Below are 26,824 nucleotides of genomic sequence, written 5' to 3'. Positions count from 1 at the left end.
TGGAGGGTGCATTGCATTCGTTGCCAAGTCGGTATATGCAACTTCGCACCCTTCCACCAGAGAACCGAACTCTCCGTTTCAATGCGTGAGCAAGCAAGTATAAAAATTAGGGAAACGTCTTCGTTTCAGAGGCCATTATAACTTTGAGTTCTCAGTGAAACGAGAAGAAATCTAGCACTCGGGGTCATGTCGGAGCAAACCAATCAACCCTTCTCTTTTCCTTCTATGACTGGAGCCCAGCACCAATAGCTACAGAAGTCATCTTTGTCAAGTGGATGTTCTTGCTGGTCCCCTACCCACGTTTGCTCTGCCAGCATTTCCTCTGCAAATATTTCCACTCTGATAAAATGCACCCATATAATAAGCTATGTACTGTGTGTAGGCTACTATGAGGAGTCTGTGGATTCGTCCAATTCTAGGCTATAGTAATCTACGCGGAAACGTGTTTCAGAACATGCGATAAAAGATCGACTGACATTGCTGTTACTTTTCTGGTTCGGTTGAATCAGACAACTGTAGCTTTAAAATTTGTCAGGTGATGGTGTCATTGCTGTTAAGTTCCAGAAACGGCGAATATTCGCACAGTATGTTGAAGTTTTATTGAAATACATCTTTTCTAGCAGATTTCTTGGGTTTAGAGATATAACGAGCAATTTTAAACGATGCTACGTCAGCGTCAGTAACATCGTCGGTAATTTTAACAATGCCTCAAAATATGGATTGCCGGGCTTGACACCTAGCTAGCAACGTTTTTTCTAAGATCAGGCGATATGTATGACTCCAGAAGAAACTGTCGTGGTATCATTTTAAGCTTCTACGCTTCGTTACGACACTGTTTTTGAACATATATGACCAGGCCGTGTTATTTTTGGCATATGCCAAAACTGCCAAAAATAACTTATTTTTGGCATTTTTCGATTTTTATTTTTGGCAGTTTTGGCATCGTCCTCTAAATAGATAGTTTCAGCCTCGAATTAGTCACAAAAACGCTTTATTTGGGCTAGTTTGTCAAAAGACACCACAAAATGTGCAGCATCCACGTATAATCAGTGCCAACAAACAATAAGAGAAGAAAAAACCTAACGATTTCATTGGTTAATTACATCAAACGAAACCACAAAATGTGCAGTATCCATCGGAATCGGTGCCAATAAGCAAAAAAAAAGAAAGAAAAGCCTAACAAACACGCTCAACTGCTGATTGTCACAGCTGTTGAATAGACTTAAATCGTTTGCACTGTAGCAGTGCTTCCAAACTCAGGTCAGCTAAGTTTCTCCTAAATTCATTTCTCGCCCAGCGAATCTGGGAAATATCGGCTTCAACAGTAGCCGCTGAGGGAAAGAATGTTGCCAGTCATCCACAAAAGGTTTTCAGAGCTTCAAAATCTTTGGAGGGCCGAACCGACTTCCATGCATCATAAAAAGAGATCACTTCGCCAGTGCCATCGATCTCATCGCGGAAATAAATTTCTTCCTGATCCTTTTCCAGGAGTTTCCTGTGTTGTCTCTCAACACATTCTATTTAGTAGCCCGACTATCATCTCTCCTTCAGTCTACCGATATATTTTTGGAGGACATTTTTTCACTTCAGGTGGCTTTAATATTACCAACTCGCATGGAAGAGTCCTGGGAAGGTTAGCTTGTTTAAGAACATTGACGCAACAAGACTGTCTGGCAAAACGAGACTATTCAGCTCAGAAATAGCCAGACAGTTTGTTGCGTCACAATGTTCAACTCGATCACAATGGAAAAATCGTGGTTGATTTTGGGGGTTCCAGTTTCATGAGCAGAATATAATTTATATTTTAATAATCAGTACTGCGGCAGCTTCTCATTGATACCCGTTTTATCAAATTTAGCGCTCGACAAGCCGGTCAAAAATGGTCGTAAAATTGCCTTTGGACAAATGGAAAGTATGACGTAAACCAAATGCAGTCAGCCGTTCAATCTCGCTGTGCCCACACCATTTAGGACACCATGCTTTCACCCCTAATGGGTGGGCTGGACCCAGATTAAGAAACCTGCCTTTCACGAACGCTCTTCTCGCTTGTAACGCGGTCCTGTTAACACAACACCATGAACAAAATACACTATTTGGCAGGCCGTGGTATTTTTGGCATCTGCCAAAAATTGCTTATTTTTGGCATTTTCAAATTTTTATTTTTGGCAGTTTTGGCATCTGGCTCCTGAAATGCCAAAAATAACACGGCCTGTATACGACCCATCGGTTTTCCATTTATATCTGAGAAAGCAAATTCATCGTTCCACGCAGAGTTACAAACCCAATTTTCGACGTTTGATTTCCCGTCACTTGTTCTTGTTTCTGTTCAAAGCTTCCAACCATTCGCGGTGAGTGAAACACTCTTTAAAAATGTACTACGCTGCGGGATTTCCTTGAATCAGAGTCCAGTCGTAAACCGATTCAAAACAAAAGCAATCTAAACTCGAGCATTTATCAAGATCCAGAACACTTCAAAGAATGAGTAATCAAACGAAAGAGACGGTGCGATAAGGGAGCTAAAGCTAGATTAACATGTAACAATACTGTGTCAGTAGTAATTGCATTCATGATGAAGGATGTCGCGGGCCGCAAAATATACGTCTGCGGGCCGCGGGTTGAGAACCCCTGCTGTAGAGGTACTTAGTTTTGATATAGTCTATCATTGTAACCATGCATTAATAGATATGGCCTAATCCCGCGCCTGGCAGGAACCTTGACGTGGTGTGCTGGATTATTACTAATGTCAGCCGTTAGCTTTCCAGATTGGTGTATGGTCTATTTAGCCTGCAGCAGTTGTATTCTATTTAGGCCTGCTTCAAAGCCGTGTTTAGTGTCATATACACATAACGTAATAAATTTCCATATGGTGCACCTATATTAAGTTGCTATGCGAAAGGGGGGATTCTGGGATTACATACTTACAGCCCCCCTCCCGCCCCCGGAAATCTCGCCCTGCAATAGTCGTTGGGTCACCACTGGCCACATTGCAGGTTTCTATCATGCGCTTCTTAATGTATAAACATTAGTCCACTACGCAGTCTTGTTTCAGATTGAGATTTGAGATATCGGCATTAGCTTGTGTAAGCCTACTTGTGTAGTAGGCCTACATCTCTCCTAGTAGCTTGCGTCATATTCTATCCCCAGAGGTAGCCCACAAAGAAGTACTTTATTTCTACAAAGTGCTCGAGTAAGTTTTGCCAACTTGCACTACTCATCTTCGTTAATTTTAGACTACTTTCACTTCCGATTGACAGTTTCCGATTCAAAACTACTTACTTTTCAAACGTTGGATTGTTTGTTACAGAAAAGTGTTGTAGTTGGGGTGATGCTTCAATATCTTTCACAAGTGAAATTATCATACCAGGTGGCTGAAACAGCCCTGCAGCGTGGTATTATATGCTGGAAAATCGCAGCTTTTTTTTTGTAATGCGACTCCGCATGCTGTGTTAGTCACTAAGATCACCTTGTAATTCCGAAAATAGCCTCCTCCAATTAACTGCTAGAATATGTGAGACCTTGCAAACTCTACCTTCAAAAAGCAGTTACTTGAATACTTTTCAAACCTTCATTTTCTACTCCCATGTGAAGTAGTTTTGACGTCTTTTTAAAATCGCCACCTCCACTTGCAAGTGAGTATCAGTGCTCCGACCATCCAGTGTATCCCAGACTGAATAGTTCTGCCAAGCAATAGTTACCCAACGGATTAGATCTAAATTGAACAAGTACAGTGTATATAATGTGAATCTAACACGGCTGACGCTTAAGCGCTGAGTATAGTCACTGTCACTGTTGATATCACATGTGCTTAAAGTTGTATGTACATTCAAATTTAAATGTATTCACAAGATAAGCGATAAAACATACTCGTTGATACATTACGGAATTCTGAAAAGCAGCGGTGTTTGCGTTTAATCTTCGCATACAGAAACAATTCAATACAAAAGCCCCGTTTACGACTCAGGCCTTCCATTCTTGCTTGCCATTGGTTATGAGCTAGACCTGCTACATGCCACGCATTTTAATAACATCTATACACTACTCCACTCCAGGAAAAGCCTACGCGACAGCTTTAAACTTTAATCCATGTCTGCTGCAATGCGCAGCAAATTTTCAAACGCATCGCCAGCCACATCATCAGAAAACAGCGAGTCAGCCGTGCGGTCGAGATCGTCAGTTTCGCGAAAGTAAGCGAAAGCTCTTTGATACAGGATGCCAGAGAAGAGTTTGCCTATTAGAGGATATTCTAAGGGCTCACCAAGAATAGCGTTCAAAAACATCGCGTCCTTCATGCAGCACAGCCATTGAGATGAGCTGTGCAGAGCACCTTTGTCAAAAGAGCTCTGTGGTATTTCCTCGATTTCAGAGGGCAGCGGTGTCTCAAAATAGGTTGCACAAATGGTGAATATGAGGGCTTTTACGGCTTCTTCAACGTGACGTTCGTGGTCTTCGCTGGATGTGCTCCAGTATCTTAAGACTGCTGCTACCAACTTCATTTTGTCATCGAAAGACTCGACGATCTCTATATTCTGCCCTCTCAGTAAGACATCGAAAATGTAGGATTGCCTCTCTTCCATTACATCATTCATATCCGTCCGATCCACGAGCACATCCTCCTCTAAGTTCAATTGTAGCGATTCCATTTTATGCCTATCAATCGTTACGGTTAACATTTCTGCTACATATTGGTCGCCCTGACGATCCGTCACCAAAACCTGGTAAGTATCGAGAACTTGGTCTTCTCCGTTATCTTTCACCAGATTTATCTGATACGATGCGTGTCTGATGGAGGAAGACATTTTGTTGCAAGAAATTCGTTCTTTATCATCTGGGACAATCGGCATGAAATCCGTTAGAACTGGCGGATTACCGACTTTATGCAGGCACGTTCTTCCTCTACTGAATCCATGACCGCCTTGCTCCAATTCGTCGACGAAAATTGCGACATCAGGCAAATTTCGATACACATTGAGACAAGCTCTGAGCTCGTCTTCAGGTAGATTTCGAACATGTTGCTTCAAAAATTGAATCACGCTATCATCGTTTCGATAATTCCTTCCCAGCCAAATTAGTAATTGCTCGAGCGGCTCGGGTGGTTGCTGCGACCTCCAATTCCCTCGCCATTGCTGATTACGAGGAGCTGGTGCGCCCTGGAATGTAGTTACTGTTCAAGATGACCTATAATATTATTTGTACGCCGATAATATCGTTTCGATATCAAGCTAAAGAATAAAATATCAGTATAGGCGATTGTGTAGATAATATCGTCAATTTTCGTGACGTAACAGCATCATAGCAGGGAGTCAGAGATCTATAATTTGCGACTGCTAGACTCTGAATATTGATATACTTCTTTTAGCTCACGAATGTCCTTTCCAGTTTAATTCGTGTCAAAACATAACAATGATTGTAAAGCTTTTCAGGTAAATGCTCCTATGTTTTGGAAATGCTAAATGCTATATATTTTGAATAGCAGCTAAATGTATCGAAGTTCTTGGTGAAGGTGCCATAGTTATTAATTTTATCTGTATTTGCTCAAATATCTGACTACATATCGGTGGGGCTCTAACCATGATCATTGATCATTAGGGCGAATTTTTACCTAAGAAACGGTTTATTTTGACCTAAAAATCTTAGTTTTGACTAAATATAACCTGATGTATGCAAATTAGGTGTTTTTCCACATAATGGTAGAGTTGTGCTACTTACCTACATTTCTAGTTGGAACTGGGTGTCCCTACGAAGTAGTATGGCCTGAAAAAAACTTTTTAACCTCAAAACTGACAAATTTTTATATCAAAAAACTTTATTTGAATGAAATCTGGCCCTATGATGAATTCCAGTAGTTACACTACGCATTATGGAGGAAAGATTTTTTTTTAATCTGTAGTACAATGAAAGATACATTCCTACATTCTCGGGTATAAAGTGTCTATCTTTACTAATTGGCTTGCCAAAATTGGAGAAAGAACGTTCAACAGCAGCAGTTGTTGGCTGACAACACTGTTGTTGTACGTACACCGCCGGTGACAAACCGTGTGTTGCTTCATTCTGGTAATGGTGTCTACATCGTAATTTTTCATCATGCGCTTCTTGATATGAGAACCATGCAATGCTCACGCAGTCTTGCTTCAGTTGGGATATTGCGGTACGTTGAGCATCACATCTTCTCAACCTATTTATTTGATTTGAATGTTTATGATTCACAGCAACCACCACGCTAGGCCTATGAAGTACGCTACAAGCTGTAAAATGTCAAATGATAACTTCACCGACAGTGCAAAATCTACGATACAAAGGAAATGCAGGTTGCAAAAAAGTTTTAACTTTGTAAACAATTTTGATATTTTTTGACCTAACGCTTCAATGTTGACCTAATTTTGATTTTTTTGACATGTCAAAATAATCGCCCCATTGATCACGTACTTAACGAGATTCCCTCGCACTACGGCGAGGGAAGATTTATATTCACAGTTTTTTTTAACATAAGTGATGACTAGGGCAAGTTTTTGCAACTTTTGCAACTTTTTCACAGCTTCCGACAGCTTCGTAGATACTCGGAATCTATGTACTATGATGTTTCAAGCTGTTTGAAGGGATCTTATAGTGCAACTTTTTGCATCCTTTCTCAATTTTTCATACCCAATTTTTACTGCAACTTTTATCAAATATTGCGTGAAAATGTAAAAGAATGATTTGAAAACATGCTATAAAGATAAACTATTTATTGTATGGTTCTATTCTCTTTGATTTGCATAACAAAGAGGTATCTGATGGGTTAACTGAATCCCACTATCTATGACACAATGGTTTGCAAGCAAGAAGTTCAGCTACCCTTGCCTAGGCTTACCATATTTTGAAAATGTAAAAAGAGGACACTTTTTCAGAAATTTGCAAGATGCAAAACCGGAGTAGAATTCTCAAAAACCGGTGAATCTTTCCCACTTTGTGATCGGTTGACTAAAAAAAAAAAAAAAAAAAAAAAGGTCATATTTTCGCTCAGAGCCAAATCCACCTAATTTGCGGCATATCACTCGCAATTTGCTCTAAATCTGACCTGAATTTTCCAAAAAGAGGACAAAATCTCAAAAAAGAGGACAAAAGGGCGTCCTCCGAGGACACTTTCAAAAAAGTCAAAAAAGAGGACAAATCCTCTTAAAAGAGAACGTATGGTAAGCCTACCCTTGCCAAGCACGACCGTGCCCGAACAATTTATTAATAGATCGCGTTATTGATTATGTCGTTTGAATTTGAGATGGTTTCCCATTTCACGAACGCCCAGGCGAGACCACCGTAAATATCATTTTCACTGGTTCACCTTTCTAAGAATATTGATTTTGTTAAAGTCGCCAAGTGTGAGTTTTTCCGGAACGCCTTGGGTTGAGTTTGCAAACCATGGGGGTTTGGGGTGTGTTACATGACTTGTTTTAGCAGGGGGGTTATTGCTATGCTGCATGGCTTTTGGGGGGTAATCATTCCCGCATTGTGTAATTTTCTTGCTGTGTACTGGGAAAAAATTTAATTTTCAGGCGGTCCCGCCAGAATGTCCGTGAAATGGAAAAAGTGACAAATTTGACAGCTCTGCAGAAACTAGGTTAAACAACGGAACCTTTCGGGTATCCCATACCCTACTAATTGAACAAAAATTATAAATGCAACTTTTTACTGCAACTTTTTTCAAAATGAAAGGCATTTTTAGTGCAACAAAAACTTGCCCTAGTGATGACACAAGATTCCAAACCCGAAAGCCACCAACTCGCTAAACAAATAGATACGTGAATCAGGGAGCTTATCCACTATCCAGCTTATCCATATAAAATGGCATGTCAGCTTCACTCTATAAATTGGAAATCTGTGCTTTATCGAAGGTTAATTGATCTGAAGCGTTGAAATTAGCTGACCTTGTCCCTTGGTAAAGCGTGATCTATTTATACATTATACACATTAATACCTTGGCTGTGATATTTATCAGGGTGATTTTCGGCAATGCTAATTCGATAAAAAAAACTCCTACGAATATTCAAGATACACCTTCCTTAAGACAACAACTAAAATTGTTTCATTTCTCCAAAGAAGTGGGAATATAGTCTAAACCAGTGGTTCCTAACCTTTTTTCCTCCAGCGCCCCCTTTCAAGCATTATCGTGCCCCAGCGCCCCCACCCCATATTGTCCTCCTTTTTCCGGTTTTTGAAAATGTCCTTCGAGGACGATTAAATGTCCTCCTTTATGGCAATTCGTCCTCCTTGACAGCTTTTAGAGCTCAGTTGGTTGATAGTTTCGAGTGAAATGGGGCATAAATGATGCTAAACAGGAAATCATGCCTCGAACGTAAGCGACGACATTTTTTTAGTCAACCAACGGAAAATCCAGAAGAAAAACTGATTTTCGAGGGTTGAGCCTGAAAGTTGACCCTTTTTTTAGTCAACCAACCGCAATTTTGTGGTAAATTTACCATTTTCCTAGATTTTACTCACTCATGTAACTTTGAAAATTTTGAAAAAGTGTCCTCCTTTCCCGATTCCAAAATATGGTAACCCTACGTAACTGAACTTCGTCAGTTCCCATAAAAACGATTGTCTTGGGCACCCATAGCGTGATAAACCAAAATTCTGGGGGCTTCGCCCCCAATAACCATGTCGGGATATTCCGATGGCCAGCAAAGTTTGTGTGGCCTGATCGCCCTAGGCGCCAAAATTTTCTATAATGCATGAATGAAAAGATGGCACTTGCATATATAAGTCTTATCCTCTCAGCCCACGTAATCAGATTTACCAGTAGCGCTGAGTGAGCTGTTGTTGTCTTGGAAAATGAAGGCCACGTAATTAATAATTAAACTTATTCGGACGTGCCCGTTGGAGCAATTACTTCATTATATGTTGTTATTTTGTTACCTCTTGTCCGCTATATAGTTAAAATCATAAACGCATAAACGTATTAAACTAAAATAAGCACATGATTCAAAATTGGCATTTCTTCACTGGCAAATAATTTTTTTTCTGGATGTTATTTATTAGGGATGGTGTGAACGTGAGGCTCACGTTCGCTTTCTGTATGTGAACCTCAGAAATTTAGATGTTCACTTTCACAAACGAACCTTGGTAGGTTCTGCACTGTGAACCTTTTTCATATATTACAATATTTCACGTCATTATAACATCTTTGGTTGAAATTTGTTGCATTTCAACTCCGGGCACTGGCAGCATTAAAACAACACTAAACGAGCCTGCACCTTGACAATCTAAACATTTTACTTGCTTTGTTACAAAAGTTTGCTCAAAATATCCAGCTTTCCGTTTGTGGATATTTAGTGACTCTCTGCTGTGAGCTTGGACCGCAATCACATGACGTCAAGAGCGAAACTGCTGTGTAACTTGTTAATGGGGTGATATCGGTAGCAAGTATAGAAACCCATTTTATACTCTGTTCAATATCAATGTACCAATAGTCCGACGCTGAATACATTGTCCGGTCTGGCCTATACCGTCAAGGCGTAAGATATAATTCCTCGCCAGTTCTCGTGGAAATTGTTGCCAAAGCGATGGAAGATATTGATTTTATGGGATTATTATATCAATTGATTGTTGTAGTTGATACATTTGGCGAGATTTAAAAAGTCAATGTGTAATACTGTGTATACTTCAGCATTGTAGCATAATGTGACCTGATTCGTCGCTACGCTAGGTATCGTGTACAGATATATCACTTCACTGAAATGTACGGTTGGAATTAGCAATATGACTTCACGTGACGTCAAGAGGTTCACGTTCGCGTTCACACAGAACGTTTCAAAAAGGTTCGTGTTCACACGAACCTGAACCTTTCAGAGGTTCACACCATCCCTATTATTTGTCCTGTCGTGTGCATATTGTGACGACATGATAATTCGGCACGGGCGATTTAAACACCTATGGACAGGCCGTGTTATTTTTGGCATTTCAGGAGTCAGATGCCAAAACTGCCAAAAATAAAAATTTGAAAATGCCAAAAATAAGCAATTTTTGGCATATGCCAAAAATAACACGGCCTGCCAAATAGTGTATTTCGTTCATAGTGTTGCGTTAACAGGACCGCGTTACAAGCGAGAAGAGCGTTTGTGAAAGGCAGGTTTCTTAATCTGGGTCCAGCCCACCCATTAGGGGTGAAAGCATGGTGTCCTAAATTGTGTGGGCACAGCGAGATTGAACGGCTGACTGCATTTGGTTTACGTAATGCTTTCTATTTGTCCAAAGGCAATTTTACGACCATTTTTGACCGGCTTTTGGAGCGCTAAATTTGATAAAACGGGTATCAATGAGAAGCTGCTGCAGTACTGATTATTAAAATATAAATTATATTCTGCTCATGGAACTGGAATCCCCAAAATCAACCACGATTTTTGCATTTTGATCAAGTTGAACATTGTGACGCAACAAACTGTCTGGCTATTTCTGAGCTGCATAGTCTCGTTTTGCCATACAGGACTCCAGGACTCTCCCATGCGAGTTGATAATATTAACGACACCTGAAGTGACAAAAGTCATCCGAAAATATATCGGTAGACTGAAGGAGCTACTAAATAGAATGTGTTGAGAGACAACACAGGAAACTCCTGGAATAGGATCGGGAAGAAAATTCCTTCCGCGATGAGTCGATGGCACTGGCGAAGTGATCTCTTTTCATGATGCATGGAAGCCGGTTCGGCCCTCCAAAGATTTTAAAGCTCTGAAAACCGTTTATGGATGACTGGCAACATTCTTTACCTCAACGGCTACTGTCGAAGCCGATATTTCCCAGATTCGTTGTGCGAGAAATGAATTGAAACTTAGATGACCTGATTTTGTAAGCACTGTTACAGTACAAACGATTTAAGTCTATTCAACGGCTGTGACAATCAGCTGTTGAGCGTGTTTGTTAGGTTTGTTTTGTTTTTTTGCGTATTGGCACCGATTCCGATGGATACTGCACATTTTGTGGTTTCGTTTGATATTATTAACCAATGAAATCGTTAAGTTTTTTCTTCTTCTTGTTGTATGTTGGCACTGATTATGCGTGGATGCTGCACATTTTGTGGTGTCTTTTGACAAACTAGCCCAAATAAAGCGTTTTTGTGACTAATTCGAGGCTGAAACTATCTATTTAGAGGGCGATGCCAAAACTGCCAAAAATAAAAATCGAAAAATGCCAAAAATAAGTTATTTTTGGCAGTTTTGGCATATGCCAAAAATAACACGGCCTGCCTATGGACAATCAGACTTAGAAACATCGAAGTTCACGGTCAACAAAAGGGTAATCCACTTCGGCTAAGGTTTCGGTCCTGATAAGAGGTCAAATCCAGTCGGTCTCTTCGGGACTTTAGTATTGGAAATATTTCGCGATTTAATCGCGCTCGAGGACAACTCGACAATAATAAACCATATAATTATTGTATGTGGTATATTCAGGGTCAAATCTAGGTTGTTATAATAACAATCGGGTTCGCTCTCATACCCTGTGGTTCCAACCAGATGTACGCATCCCGAATTCACATCTGCGACCAGAAATACGGGGAAATCAACGGTATTGGATTTTGTTTTAGTGCTTTTTGTGACTAAGTAAGTTAACTGTGAATGGGAAGCATATATCTGCTCACATTGAATCCAGTACTGTACCCAGTTAATAATTCTAGAATGAATGTATTCCAAACAAAGCAACTAATACTATTTACCGTTAATGTGAGGTGCTGGACCACAACACTCAATAGTATCATCGTTTATGATACGATGAAGAAATATTCTGACGATTTAATTTTGTAGCTCTCAAATAAAAGTATATTTAGTCATTCCTTTTGTGAACAAAGCTTCAAAGCATATTTTATGTACAGGGGGCTATCACTCTCAAAAGTGATAAGTGTCTCCTTCTTCGATTTTCACACGCTGTGCGCTGCAGGATATAATACCTGTAGTTTCAAACATTTTGTTGAAAATAACCCCAGAAAGCGGGACGGTAGTGTTTTAACGGGAAATTGGCGATCTAAATGTACGCCCAATCCATTTTATATGAATTCTAGTAACTCACTACATTTATGAAAACATATGTAGCAAACGTCGCCGCGTAGCGCGACCAAACATTTCAAGATTTGACATGTTTTGTGGAATGTTAATCTGCTCTGAATACTCATTAAGGATATGTCCTACTACTACTACATCATCATCATCTACTGCGAAGCCATTTTTCTTCAGTGCCCCTCATATCACCCCCTGAGCCCAGTGCCCCCCCATATCGCCCCCTGAACGTTTCCGCCCCCTTCAAAATCGCTAGCGCCTTTGGGGGGGGGGCGCTAGAGACAAGGTTAAGAATCACTGGTCTAAACCTTAATCAAATCTGCAGATAAGCCATTGTTCCAACTATAGGTTCGATTTGAGCAGTGTTTCTCAAACGGGGAGGGGGGCATGAAAGCATTTGAATGGGGCGCGAAGCCTCTTGAGTGAAAAATGATGTTTCTTGAACTCAGAATGAGTTTGATTTATGCTGGCTCCCACGTTTCAGATACGACAATAATGATTTTCATGCAACGATTTTGATTTCATAATTGCGTCGTACCATCCCTGCACCGATGCCAGATTGTGACTTATAACTAGGACCATTTTTATATGACCTTAAAAAATCCATAATATGACTTTATTTTTCGGAAAATATGACTTTATATGACTTTATTTGAAAATAGTGTATTTTTACTTGCGAACAACGTCACTCACGGAACTAAAGGGTAAAACATATGCAACATAACACATCCATTTTTATTTGAAGCCACTGTTGTAGTACAGTTTCATGTTCTGCGGAATGCTAGAGTCTTTGAAGTTACGATTTGGACGTAAAATGACTTTCGTAAGGAAAATGAGCGCTCCACAGACGCTGATGTGGGTTGACACTACTGCAGTTTTGCATAAAGCGATGGTGAAATGTCTCGTCTTTGTAGCTCCATAATTTTTCTCACATCGTTTTTGTCCAATTGCTTCTTAATGTAATTTTGGAGCTCAAGCGGATCTTTTCCGAAATCAAGGGCATTTAGATCAGCATGGGCGTGTACGTAGCAGTGTTGGGATGACTCGAGTCATGACTTGACTCGAGTCAGACTCGAGTCACTTTTTTCGTATGACTTGACTTGACTCGAGTCACTTTGCTAAAATGACTTGACTTGACTTGACTCGGCGTATCAGAAATGTGGATTGACTCGTGACTCGGAGCAAAATTCACGAGTCAATTTCAAGTCATCAAGTAATCGGTGTCGATAAAATTCACTGTATGTTGCATATGCTCGGATTGTTCGCGCAACGCTGGTGTGACCCGTGAAAGCGACCAGTCATTTAATGATCGTGCGTTTTACGGAGTCTCCATTGTTTTCTCACAAATATATTGATCGCAAACGAAGTTATCGAAGCTTACAGCCTACGTTGTCGTAAACTATAGTAGTTAAGTAATTTAATAGCAAAATGTCTATTTTTGTTGTGTTCTTAACTTAACCAAACCACTCGTTTCATTGAAATTGAATTCGAAAATAGTTTATATAGTCCTCAACCATTGGAGCAGGCTCGAATTGTATCATATCAATTTGCAAAAGGGTAATGTATTGCATCTTATCAATTCGTTTCTCTATATTCTCTATTTTGGCTGGTAACTATAAACTGAGGCTGTGCATTACTTACGTAGTTTATTAGTTCTACTTCTATGTGAGCGATACAGCGCCTTAATTGCGTGTATATTTAACTCTATATCCCTTCATCGGTTCAAATTCAAAGACCACTCAATCTGTATTTCAGACAGCTAGTAAAGTACAATGACGTAATCACGCCTCATACCTCGAAAAGACAATTTGACTTGAATTGTGACTTGACTCGTGACTTGACTTGACTTGACTCGACTTGACTCGAGTCACCTCCAAAAATCGACTGACTTGACTTGAATCGAGTCACCTTCGAAAATCGATTGACTTGACTTGACTCGAGTCAAAATCTGCAATGACTCGAAATGACTCGTGACTCGAAGGTAGTGACTTGATCCCAACACTGGTACGTAGGCTATAACTTTCCATTACAACATCACATCAGGTTGACATTTGACATTCCATTTTCAGTATTAAGTTTGAAATATTGTTATAGTGGAGGCAAATTGACTGAATACTCAACTTTGGATCGTTGACTGAATTTTTGATGCTATTTACAATAACTTCACCTTCCTACGTCTCGGCATAATATTGAGCGGCATTCGACCAGCTACCCCAACGAGTAACTACCTTAGTTTCTTAGTGCTTGATTGCTTCACCGCTTAAATTGGTACTTTTCTATTTAAACTATACTAAAAATATGACTTTATAACTTTTTATGACCTAACCAGCAAAATATGACTTTATATGACTTTATAACTTTCTTAATATACCCCATAGGCATGCGGTTTTTGCGTTAAAATTGATTTCACGACTTACTGATGCATAGAAAAAAATACGACTTTAATGACGTTAAATGGCCCTACTAATAACGTACCTAGCCCCGATCATAAGATGTCTCTGAATAAAGAGTAACTAGTGAATGCGTGTAGCTGTGTGCTGACGCTTTTGTGGTCTGTCTGTGGAGCATCCGCGGAGAGTGCGTACACCAGGGCGGCCAACCCGTGGCCCGCGAGACGGTTTTGATTGGCCCGCGAGGTCATTTTAGAAATTAGTAATATTATCACTAACGGATTGCCCAGATTGTGAACTTGCATGGCCAACCGAAAATTTGATTAGTCTGGCCGCAGCAGTTGGGATTTGACGACTAAGATATCAGCTTCGACCCATTGGCAGATCCATGGGCCAGTCAAATTTTGGTAGATCTGCGTACATTACGATAAACGAGAATATTCTGCGGTAGATCTATCGAAAGTAAAATTTTATTTCCCACTTCCCGCTATATGTTGTCACTCGATTTCTTGCTTTTATTATTGTTACCCCTTCCTGAAAATAAAAGAACGCCTTATGTACAAGATTAAGTCTAATTATAATCGCAATTACGAGAGAAAGTGTCATCCAACATGCGTCCTCGCGTTCGCGCTCGCAGAAAGACCGTCGGTGATGAAAAATATAGGCATAAAATTATTGACGCATGTTGGTCGAAGCTTTCGATATCAATATATCCTAATAGTCCAGTTCTTGCAAAATGAGCCCAACAATACAGCAGACCCGCAATATACTCAAATAACAATATTATATTGACCTACAAACTGCGAGAATTTTTCGCGCTTTGCGCGGCTAGTGGCCCACGCGATGGTTCGTCAATGAAATGTGGCCCTTTGACCGAAAAGGTTGGCCACCCTTGGCGTAGACAGACACAAACTCGTGCAGAAATTCGTTCCTTTTAAGGTTTTGCCATGTGCCATGTATAATATATACTATGAATTTAAGAAACAAGAATTTAAATCGTAGTGATTTACATTAATGTCGGAGTATACTCCCAAGTACACTCCCAATACATTCACGTACTCAAGTGGGACAGGTTTTGAAGATTGTGACTCTCAAGACACTCATATGATGGCAAACTAAAGTACTTATTTGAATAAGTTTCTCAGCAGTCATTACCTTCCATGCCATTAAACTATACATTGGTATTGCAAACACTCTGGTCGCTCTTTTTAATACTTTTTTTATATGTCTATAAGAGGGACGCGAAATTTTTCACAGTCATCAAGGGGTGTGTGTCCAGGACCGTTTTATGAACGAGTCGATTAGCGTAGCCTACTTACTGATTTCTGACTAATTTATACTTTTACAGCATCAAGCAAACGTAAAGGGCTAAGGGGGAATTAAACGTACCGGAGTACCTGCCAATAACCACCCAGGCGTAGATAGGAGCAGCCTGTAAAATTTACCAAGCGCCCTTGTCTATATTTTGCAACGTGACTTGCGTCAGATCGCGTAAATTGCCACAAGATTCTAGTTATTTCATGCTAAAAAAAACCTACCTTCGATAGCGCGCGAAAAACCGGTCTGAAATCGACATTCTGTAATCCATCTTTACGGTTCAATATTGGTTCCAAAAAGGAAATCGCATTCGGGGGGAGGCGAAACGTGCTCTCTAATGTTTGACGGTGAAAAACCTTGCACTGGCATTTTCCTCCGACCTGTGCGAGTGTTTACATGTTGATTTGAGAGATCGTGTGCTTGATTAACTGCTTCTTCGTTTTTATTATAGTTTTCGGGATAGGGACAAGGACAAATACGTGACAATATGATTTTCAGCTATACGGTCATATTCAATGATCATTCTAGTGAACGCAATGCTGTTTTTGTGTGGCTCCCGTATAACACGAGACCCTCAATGCAGAGAAAAGATTGAGGACTACTGTTCTACAGGCTATACTTTCGAATTAGTTAGACATTGTCCCAACAAGTCGCAAGAGGACGATTAAGTTAATTCATTGCAATGATGTTGCATGCCAGCATGGCTGTGGAGTCGGTCAACTTTGCCACCAACTCCAACTCCAGCACTAGGCATTTTCTCCTGAATCTTTAAAGGTACAAAATCCGACTCTAGCTCCGACTCCCACTATTTGTTTCACAAAACCCCGACTCCAACTCCTACAGTACTTCAAATTTGCTTCGGCAATTATAGGCCATTGTGACGGTTATGGTTTTCTGTAATCATGGAGTGTAGGAAACACATTAATCATGATGGCACGGTAATTTTATTTCATTGCGGCGCTACTCGAAATCCTCATTGTGCATAATTAGCATGTCTGTTCTCATTTCGAAATATCCTTCCTTGTAGTAATCACATAGTATTCGTATGCATGCGTTACTCAGTCAAGTATTCATGAACTACCAGCAGTATTTGTTCCACCCAAGCTGTCGAGCTACTACTAGAAATGTGTTTGAATTTTGAAGTGGGAAACAATGTTACGTTATATTGGCATTAATTTTATAACAACTTTGTGTTGGTCACAAAGATGCATCCTCCAATTAATTTTCTTTCTCTACGCAGGTTAATTGAAATTTGCAAATATTATGTGTAGGTTTGTTCAATGATATCAATATTAATGGTTGTTATATTCAAATTCTATTTACTGTTGGCATTTTTCAGTTGGCTTTGAAAGTAGGAGACGCAGTCAGCATTATTATAACAAATTCCGACCCCGACACCAGCAGTATTTTTTCCCGAATCTGAGTACTAGCAAGCTTTGGCGAATCCGACTCCATTGTGGGAAACAATTAGCGAAACTCCGACTCCGCATCGCGGCCTGCCAGTATTCCAATTTCAAAAGCATGTGCATTTTGACGGGAGACATACAATCATCATATTTATTTCATGAGGCAGCATCTCCATCACTGATATACTAGATAATGGGGCATGTAGTGCAGGTCGACTACAAATTTCTGGGTATCTGTCACTTACGTTTTTCCAACGAAAATCTGACATAGGAAGAAATCCTTTGGCTAAATCGAACACGCAATAGTCTGTGTCACGTGCGAGTATGTAGCCATCTACCGCGTTGGCGATAGCTGCAGTAACAGAATCTCCATCACCAGGAACAGCAACATATGGAACACTCAATTCCCTGAGAGTTTGCTTGAAAACGTCCACTAGAACAATGTTATAAAATAACATCAGTAATGATTACAAACTACCAGCTCTGTCAAGGTTTTCTATAATTGCACAGCGCTCTATACTGCAAGTTAGTGTTGGGATGAATCGAGTCATGACTTGAGTCGAGTCAACTTTTTCGTATGACTTAATTGACTTGACTCGTGTCACTTCGCAAAAAAATGACTTGACTTGACTCGGCCTTCAGAAAAGCGGACTGACTCGTGACTCGGAGAAAAAACACGAGTCAATTTCAAGTCATCAAATAAACGGCGTCGATTTAAATCACTGTATCTTGTTTATGTTTGAATTGTTACGATACGCCGGTGTCACTTGTGAGAGCAACCAATCATTCACTGATTGTACATTCCACAGATCCTATTTTGAGACATCACAAATAAATCGGCCGCAAACGATATGATCACAGCTTACGTTATCTATGTAGTAGTATAACAGTCTAAAAGCCGCGTATCTATGTTTCACGGCTCAGTGCTTAAATTGCGCAGTGATCACTTTTACCAGCGCTCTGGTATGATTTAAATTGAACGAATATACTTTATGCGTTTTTACTCTCACGGATGTGCAGTTGGGTAGTGTATTGTAACATATCAATTTGTTTCAACTTCTCGAGACTTCGTATTCGATCCTTTTGGCTGATAATAACAGACTGTAGCATGTACCTATAGTTATTCTCGTATTTTATTAGCAGTTCTACGTGTTCGTGAGCGATACAACGCCTTTGTGCGCGCATATTTACCTATATATTCGTTATTCGATTCAGTATAAATGGCCGATTGATGTGTCTTTCACACAGCTAGCAAAACGTGATGACTTTGGATCATCACCAGGCCGTGTTATTTTTGGCATTTCAGGAGCCAGATGCCAAAACTGCCAAAAATAAGCAATTTTTGGCATATGCCAAAAATAAAACGGCCTGCCAAATAGTGTATTTCGTTCATGGTGTTGTGTTAACAGGACCGCGTTACAAGCGAGAAGGGCGTTTGTGAAAGGCAGGTTTCTTAATCTGGGTCCAGCCCACCCATTAGGGGTGAAAGCATGGTGTCATAAATGGTGTGGGCAAAGCGAGATTGAACGGCTGACTGCATTTGGTTTACGTCATACTTTCCATTTGTCCAAAGGCAATTTTACGACCATTTTGGACCGGCTTGTCGAGCGCTAAATTTGATAAAACGGGTATCAATGAGAAGCTGCCGCAGTACTGATTATTAAAATATAAATTATATTCTGCTCATGAAACTGGAACCCCCCAAAATCAACCACGATTTTTCCATTGTGATCGAGTTGAACATTGTGACGCAACAAACTGTCTGGCTATTTCTGAGCTGAATAGTCTCGTTTTGCCAGACAGTCTTGTAGCGTCAATGTTCTTAAACAAGCAAACCTCCCCAGGACTCTTCCATGCGAGTTTGTAATATTCAAGCCACCTGAAGTGAATATATCAGTAGACTGAAGGAGAAATGATAGTCGGGCTACTAAATAGAATGTGTTGAGAGACAACACAGGAAACTCCTGGAAAAGGATCGGGAAGACAATTCTTGCCGCGACGAGATCGATGGCACTGGCGAAGTGATCTATTTTCATGATGCATGGAAGCCAGTTCGGCCCTCCAAAGATTTTGAAGCTCTGAAAACCTTTTGTGGATGACTGGCAACATTCTTTCCCTCAACGGCTACTGTTGAAGCCGATATTTCCCAGATTCTCTGGGCGAGAAATGAATTTAGGAGAAACTTAGCTGACCTGAGTTTGGAAGCACTGTTACAGTGCAAACGATTTAAGTCTATTCAACAGCTGTAACAATCAGCTGTTGAGCGTGTTTGTTAGGCTTTTCTTTCTTTTTTTTTTTTTGCTTATTGGCACCGATTCCGATGAATACTGCACATTTTGCGGTTTCGTTTGATATTATTAACCTATGAAATCGTTAGGTATTTTCTTCTTCCTATTGTTTGTTGGCACTGATTATAAGTGGATGCTGCACATTTTGTGGTGTCTTTTGACAAACTAGCCCAAATAAAGCGTTTTTGTGAATAATTCGAGGCTGAAACTATCTATTTAGAGGACGATGCCAAAACTGCCAAAAATAAAAATCGAAAAATGCCAAAAATAAGTTATTTTTGGCAGTTTTGGCATATGCCAAAAATAACACGGCCTGATCATCACTGATACTTTAAAAATTTAATGTGAGCAGATTTGTGACTTAACTCGTGACTTGACTTGAGTCGAGTCACCTCTAAAAAATGAGTGACTTGACTTGAATCACATTCGAAAATCGATTGACTCGACTGGACTCGACTCGAGTTAAAATGTGCTATGACTCGAGATGAGTCGTGACAAGAAGGTCATGACTTGATCCCAACAATGCTGCAAACACGTGACATACGTCCTACTAGAGGCTGCGCTCTGTCCCCGCTCTTGCCACCGTCGACAACCCTCCTAGTGCCTTTAATTTTCTTCCTTCTGGATTGGAGATACTGCGAGATATTGTCTTCAGACTTGAACCTGCAACATGGAACAGGGATAGCTAGTTCTACACCCGAAACCGGTTGTATCGATTTCGTTTCGTAAGAAAGTGCATAGATTCTTGTAGTGTAATGTAGTAGTGAAAATTGCTTCGTACGACCTTTATTATCGATATTTTTTTCAATTAAGGGATTTGAAGAAATGGAGCGGCACGAGGCATCGATTGCTTTACTACTAACGAAGAATGATGAACAGTTAAGCCATGAATAAGCACTGTTTTCGAATTTACAATTCCGTGATACACTCATAGATCGTCTGTTATTTGTGATAATCTAATTCGGACATTCAGACGCTACTTTCGATTCGACAAAATCTTATGCAGTTAGGCTTCAAAATCTGCTCAAGTAATGGAAGTCGCCTTAAAGCAGGGGTGGGCAATTAGTTTTCTCCACTGGCCAAGCAGAAAGAAAGAAGCAGAAACTATGTTAGCGGGCTGAGTCAAAAATATTAACTGTGTTCTGTAGTATTATTTCTAATTCTAAAGCAGTGAGTTACATTGGTAATAAATTTTGCTCAGCGGCTGTGTTGATATTAGGTAACGAGAAACTGTCGGTTAATTAGCAAACAATGACCTTCATTAGCTATCAGAATCAAAAACAATGTAAAATGATACGTTTGAAACTCTCTATTAAGACATTAAAATGTATTTGGGATACTACTAAGCTTGTTGTCCTGGTCGCTGCCTTCCGAGCAGTTTGCAGCTTCTTGACACAGCCTTGTTGTTGTTGAGCGAAGCTTGCAGTTCGTCTGAAATTCGCCCGCCCTGGACCGAGTGTCTGTCTTTGTGTTTTTGTCACAAGACCGACTTTCATTATGCTCCTGAAACACCGTGACCTGCTCGGCACAAGCTAAAAGGGCGGATTTAACACTGAGTCCAGTAAACAAATATATAATGCTCCGAACCTTCTTTGCATTTCAGATTTCGGGGTTTTGACATGCTCGCACCTCGCATAGTAATCACGAGCACTGATTGACTTGTTTCCCGAATTAGGGATTTGGAGCCGTATCATGTAAGAATTTGAAAAACATGCCGTGTAATTCGTAATTTTACAATGTCAACAAAGAACGTTTGAACTAAACTGTATGGAAATAATGACTTTTTGTGACTTTCATTGTTACCGCATACTTTGCTACATTTAGTTTCTTTTTAAATCTGATTACGCTTGCGAGGTACGTAGGGTGCGTTATGACGACATATTAATGAACTGGCTTCAAAGTACACAAATTTCCGGTTCAGTTTATACAGCCTATGGTTTTGGTCGACGCAACAAAATTCTAAAGTATGTTTATCGTTTCGAATTTCAAGCAACTTTTCGCGGGTCGCTCGGAATCTGACCAACGGCCCGCAGTTTTTCCAGCAGGTCTGACTCAAGGTATACCTATATTCAGTAAATGATGCAAGTAAACAAGACCGGTCTGGGTAATCCAAAAAGGTAACATACCCTTGTAAATTTCCATCTCTGTCACTACTAAGGTGAATTATTGAACTGTGCTGTGCTTTATTCCAGATGGTTTTTGAGAGTTTTTCTTACTTGGACGCATTTGAATCTTGATGTCGCAATTTTGACATGTTTCCTCAATGGTCATGGTCACGTTAATGTAAACATCCATCATTCCAATTCCGAACAGCAGATATTGGCCTATATTTGGACATATATAGCAGAGGCGGGCAGACACTCTTTATGCGCGAGTCGCTTATCAAAATTCTTCGTTTAAAAGAGCCACACTACTAGAGTCGATCTGGTAAAACTAATATGATATTCGTAATCAGCTACCTGGAAAACCCCAGAAACAATTCCTAGCTGTTCTGTCAAACAGAAAAATGTTTGACAGAAATTTGTGGACCAGTGTAATACGTCAAAGCTGTGCGAAGCAGTTCCTTCAAGTGATGCTGGGCATTTGACGAATATTGCAGCAAGGTAATTATATTTTCCCGTTTATTTGTGATCGTTGGATAACTCGTGGCAAAGTTTTGGTTTTTTGTTTCGTAATGACGTTTCAAATGACTAGCTTTGTAATTATCGAGCGAATCTTATCTTGACATAAGAGGCAGATAAATGGCTCGTACTTCATTATCAGAGAAGGAAAACTCTTTATCATATTCTATTTTAAAAGTTATATTTCCTGCTTATACTTTCTTTTCTTGCGATTATCGCGCAACATTTCCTTGGCCAATCGCTGCAGTTATTGCTATATCCTTTACAATGCAAATGAAAGAGCCGTAGGTCTACTCGCCATTGTCAAACATGAAATGATCGTGACCTGCCGACTACCGTGATTAATTATCAAGTTCACTGTTCAACACAATGATTTATGATCGATTGATGACGATGCACCATTGTTGCGAGTGTAACACTTATGTGAACTTGAATCTAGAGTAGTGCTCTTCAACCTTTTTCGACGTGGTACACCCTTTTAACGTCTGCTCGAAACTCGTACACCCCTGTTCTTTAGGGGTCTTCAAAAATGACTTTTTTCTCAAATCGTACTGGCTACTTGATAAAATTGTTAGGTTGCCTAACTTAAGCCTACACACCAAATTTGGTTCAATTCCAACCAGTAGCCGCCTTGCTACGGGAGAAGAAAGTTTCTATTTATTACATCACAATCAAGCGGTGTACAGTATTACTATAGAATGTAAACGTTTAAATTCTATATTATTACACTTGATATAACGTACCATATTGCTCATTAACCTGTGCGTCAACCTGTACTGACCCATAAACCTGCCTTTGTGATAGCTAGCCATCGGCTCATTGTAATTCGGATCTGGTACACCCCTGTACACCCCATCCGAGTGGTACACCCTTTGCAAATTCTGGTACACCCTAGGGCAGGGGTTCTCAACCCGCGGGCCGCATGCGGCCCGCAGACGATTATTTTGCGGCCCGCGACATCTTTCATTATGAACGCGATTACTACTGGTACACATTGCTATGGAAGACCGATGTGTCATAAATGTCGAAGAGCAGTTGTTGTAACGAAGCGTAGAAGCTTAGAATGGTACCACGATCGTTTCTTCAGGAGTTATACATATGGCGTCATCTTACAAAAACGTTGCTAGTTAGGTGTCGAGCTCAGCAATCCACATTTCGAGGCATTGTTAAAATTGCCGCCGACGACGTTACAGACGGATTGTTCAAAATTGCTTGGAATATCGCTAAACCCAATAATCTGCTAGAGAAGATGTGACTTCAATAGAACCTTATGGTACTGTGCATATAATTCGCTGTTTTTGGAATTTAGCAGGAGGGTCAACATCACCTGACAAATTTCGGAGCTACAGTTGTCTGATTCAACCGTCACTAGAAGAGTAACAGCAATGTCAGTCGAATTTTTATCGCATATTCTTAAATACGTTGACACGTAGACTACTTTAGCCTAGCATTGGACGAATCCACCCGCGGCTTCACACACATTGCACAGCTAATTATCCAGGTGCATTTTATTAGACTGGATATATTTACGGAGGAAATGCTGACGGGGCAAAAGTGGGAAGGGGACCAATGAAAAACATCAGCTTGATAAAGCTGACTTCTGTAACTATTCGTGCAGGGCTTCAGCCATTGAAGGAGAGGAGAAGGGCTTATTAGTTCGCTTAGAAATGAGCCCGAACGCCTGACTTCTTCTCATATCACTGAGAGCTTAAAGTTATAATGCCCTCTATAACGAATAAGTTACCGTAATTTTATACTTGCTCGCACACGCATTGAAACAGAGAGTTCGGTTCTCTGATGGAAGGGTTTGGAGATGCATATTCCGACTTGGCAACGAATACAATGCACGCTACATTAAGCGATTTACCTGCGCCGCTGGAAGATAGATATTCTCACAAAAAAGCAACCGCAAACCTACGAACGCTGTTGCTTTTGAATGCAGAGAAATGTACTAAATGCCCGTATAAGACCGGTATATAGCCTACAGTAGCCTAAATTTAATAGTAGCCCACAAATACATGGTGGTAATGTTCTGCGGCCCACAGCGTCTTTTGCTGGTAAAATGCGGCCCGTTACACGAGGGAAGTTGAGAACCCCTGCCCTAGGGTGTACGACAACCCCGCTTGAAGAGCACTGATCTAGAGTACAATTGCAAAGAACTGTAGTGCCACCATCCCCTATATTTGACAAGTGTCACGTAAACCAAAATGAAAGAAACAACACAATACGCTCATTGTCGATATGTGACAGATTGCCTAAATTTACAATCATGTTAATCTGCTCCAGCAAAATGGCACTCATTAAAGAGCAGTAGTTTGCCCACCCCTGATATATAGCATAATATGATATTCGGTAACTGTATTCAGCAAACGGCATCGCAATCAACTTCAGAACGCACCAGTGATGAAATACCGACCCCGGCAGCAAAAGCTTAATTTCTCAAATGAATTAGGAATTCTCACACATCAAAAACGACGTAGCAGCGGATGTTACAACGACCGACCAACGTGTCGAAAAATCTGTTAGTGACTCTTCGCAAATCTGAATACTCGCCTCCACATCTGTAACATAACAAGTAAACTACCATTATGAAAGTCGTAATAGCCGTGCCCTGTGATCAGTTCGGGGCCTACCAAATTACGATTAGGGAACGACATGGGTACGAAATTATTTCATAGTGGCCCAAGCCGGTGGACCATTTGTTTATTGGTTGGAATCGGGAAAATGTAAATATTGAGAACAGCCTTACATATTAAATTGCAGTGATCACTCGATATAAATGGATTACAGAGCTATAGACGTCGAACTTACCTTCCATTGTCTCTCAAGCATTCAAAATATAAATAATACAACAGTTCCGAACCATCGATGATCACCGTCGAGTCGCAGAGTTCCAAGTCGTCCAATAGTTTAATTCTGTATCGATGAATGAGGCGATCTAAAGACTTTATGCCCATATCTATATAGTAAGCTGTATTGAGTAATAGAGTAGGAATAATAGAAGTCAAAATGGCCCGAATTCACCGACGTGCTATCAGCTTAAGATAACTGCATGTTTTGTTTCGTTTTATTTTTAATGTCATCTTTTTAAAACATCGGAAGATCCAAATAAAATGGCAATAGGAAGGTATCGAAACGACCTGCAGTAGTAGCCTACTTCAGTCCTTTATCAACGGAGTTCACCAACAGACAGCCGCTATAAGTTTAAGACTTCGGTAAAAGCACATAAATATGTTTATTTGAATGCTTAGAATAATTTCAGTTTCGCAAGGATGAACAAGTTGCAATACTATTGTAAAATAATCTCAGTCGCTAATCTCCACCAGTGATGACTGAATAATATGGCCCTGTAGGTAACAGCAGCCGGCTTTCAATGGTGAACTGCAAAAAAGAGCGTGCACAGAAGAACCTATATTGAAACCTACAAAAAAGCTTTTGTCTACGTAGGACCGCGCACACAGACTTCATATTTATCTCATGTTTTGCGTAGTCCGACTGATACGATGATACAGTCGCGGTCTGTTTTAATCCAGACTTGTACCACCAGAAAATTTGCAGCTTTTCCTAAAAATATTAGAATTAGAATTATAGCTACACAATTTTCAAAATTATAATACAATCAGAATTATCAAGTTGTTTCTTCAAATTAGATTAGAATTACAGCTACATTATTTCCAAGTTAGGTTAGTATTAGAGCTACTGAACTCGCATTGAAACTTTGCATTGAATAAAGTTCAAGTCATTTCAAATAAGAGTTCATCCTCATGAGTATGAGGATAGCAAATCTCTCTACAGCCGGTTCGGTTCGTTTTGCAGTATGCTGTTCTCAAGTGCTATTTCCAGGAAAACCAGAAATTAGTTTGAAATTAAAGTTAGAGCGTGGAAACATTTCAAAAATTAGATTATAATTAGATTACCTGTATTTTGCACTGATCAGACAACTAGAAGTATCTAAGAGTCCAACTTTGGTATAACCAGTCAAGATACAATCTTTCGGTTAAAGGCTGTTGATGATCTGTTCAGATGAGTTGCAGAAACAATCTATATGTCGCCTATAGGCTGAACTTTGCAGCCGATAGTTCCTGTCTGAGATGAATTCAATATAGATTCATAATATAGGCTAACACAGTACCGAAGTCATTCAACTATGCATCGCAGTTGAGTGTTTTTGGTTTACCATAGTTTATCTCGCGACTCCATTCGATATCGCCGATTCACCTTCTGAAACGTCTGTCCGGGAGTAGGCGAGTCCCCATATTCGACACTAATTGATCAATAATACTCAATCGTCGTATCACGATTAGGGCTGGGCAAAATCGAGTACCTGAGTGATTCGATTCTGAATCATGTATGACGCTTCGAGTCGAATCGGGTATTCGAGTATCACTCATTATGACGTCACAACGGAATGTAACATGTCAAAGTTCAAATATGTACCTTTTAAGCCACCACAAAAAACATAATGCCTGTTATCCGTCCAAAACACTTTAGTATTTTTTCGACCATACCGATCTCATTCCACTTCTTGATAATGTTGTGGTATGATCATGACTTCGGAAATGTGTTATTTCCAGTAACGACCGTAGCTTTGTACTATGTCTCGTATGCTGCGACACGGCCAATCAAGGTTTCAATCATATAATCCAGTGGTTCCCAACCTTATTCGTCTCGTGCCCCCCTTGGCCGATATTGGAGCTAAAATTTCCCCCTATGAAAAAGTTGCCTGTGACTAAAAAATGTGCTTTTTAACGCGCAACCATGTGTTGACTGAGCAATGGCCAAAC

At 40.2% G+C, this 26,824-nt stretch overlaps 3 protein-coding genes across 5 annotated transcripts in view; 1 reads left to right on the top strand and 2 right to left on the bottom strand.

Annotated features, from left to right (window-relative positions):
• The window catches only part of LOC145452069 (tyrosine--tRNA ligase, cytoplasmic-like), a 539,006-nt gene that overhangs the window by 218,809 nt on the left and 293,373 nt on the right, over positions 1–26,824 (top strand). The window lies entirely within an intron of this gene.
• LOC145452077 (single-strand DNA endonuclease ASTE1-like) overlaps positions 1–26,824 on the bottom strand; it is a 173,125-nt gene that overhangs the window by 48,686 nt on the left and 97,615 nt on the right. The gene's annotated exons all lie outside the window — the stretch shown is intronic.
• LOC145452067 (single-strand DNA endonuclease ASTE1-like) lies at positions 3,806–26,668 on the bottom strand. Of its 2 annotated transcripts, XM_080330280.1 has the most exons (6): positions 24,852–26,668; positions 24,503–24,601; positions 19,964–20,082; positions 17,377–17,564; positions 15,947–16,105; positions 3,806–5,147 (listed from the first exon to the last, which is right to left on the bottom strand). In XM_080330280.1, exons 1-6 carry the CDS (start codon positions 24,995–24,997, stop codon positions 4,077–4,079), a joined length of 1,782 nt encoding a protein of 593 aa, XP_080186406.1. In that variant the 5' UTR covers positions 24,998–26,668; the 3' UTR covers positions 3,806–4,076. The 2 variants fall into 2 exon arrangements, with proteins under 2 accessions (XP_080186406.1, XP_080186407.1); XM_080330281.1 differs by lacking the exon at positions 15,947–16,105.

This window comes from Botryllus schlosseri, chromosome 12 (genome assembly GCF_051294905.1).
Source record: "Botryllus schlosseri isolate E-star chromosome 12, Bs_hap1, whole genome shotgun sequence".
Taxonomy (NCBI): domain Eukaryota; kingdom Metazoa; phylum Chordata; class Ascidiacea; order Stolidobranchia; family Styelidae; genus Botryllus; species Botryllus schlosseri.
Note: the sequence above shows the minus strand (reverse complement) of the source record. Positions and strands in the feature narration are given on the sequence as shown.

Bases quoted from the DNA above. Each gene is read 5' to 3' on its own strand.
- LOC145452067 (XM_080330280.1), bottom strand. From the start codon at position 24,997: ATGGGCATAAAGTCTTTAGATCGCCTCATTCATCGATACAGAATTAAA. The intron at 24,602-24,851 runs GTAAGTTCGACG...GTTATGTTACAG, and splicing joins TGCTTGAGAGACAATGGAAG to ATGTGGAGGCGAGTATTCAG. The intron at 20,083-24,502 runs GTGAGAATTCCT...TCCATGTTGCAG, and splicing joins TGCTACGTCGTTTTTGATGT to GTTCAAGTCTGAAGACAATA.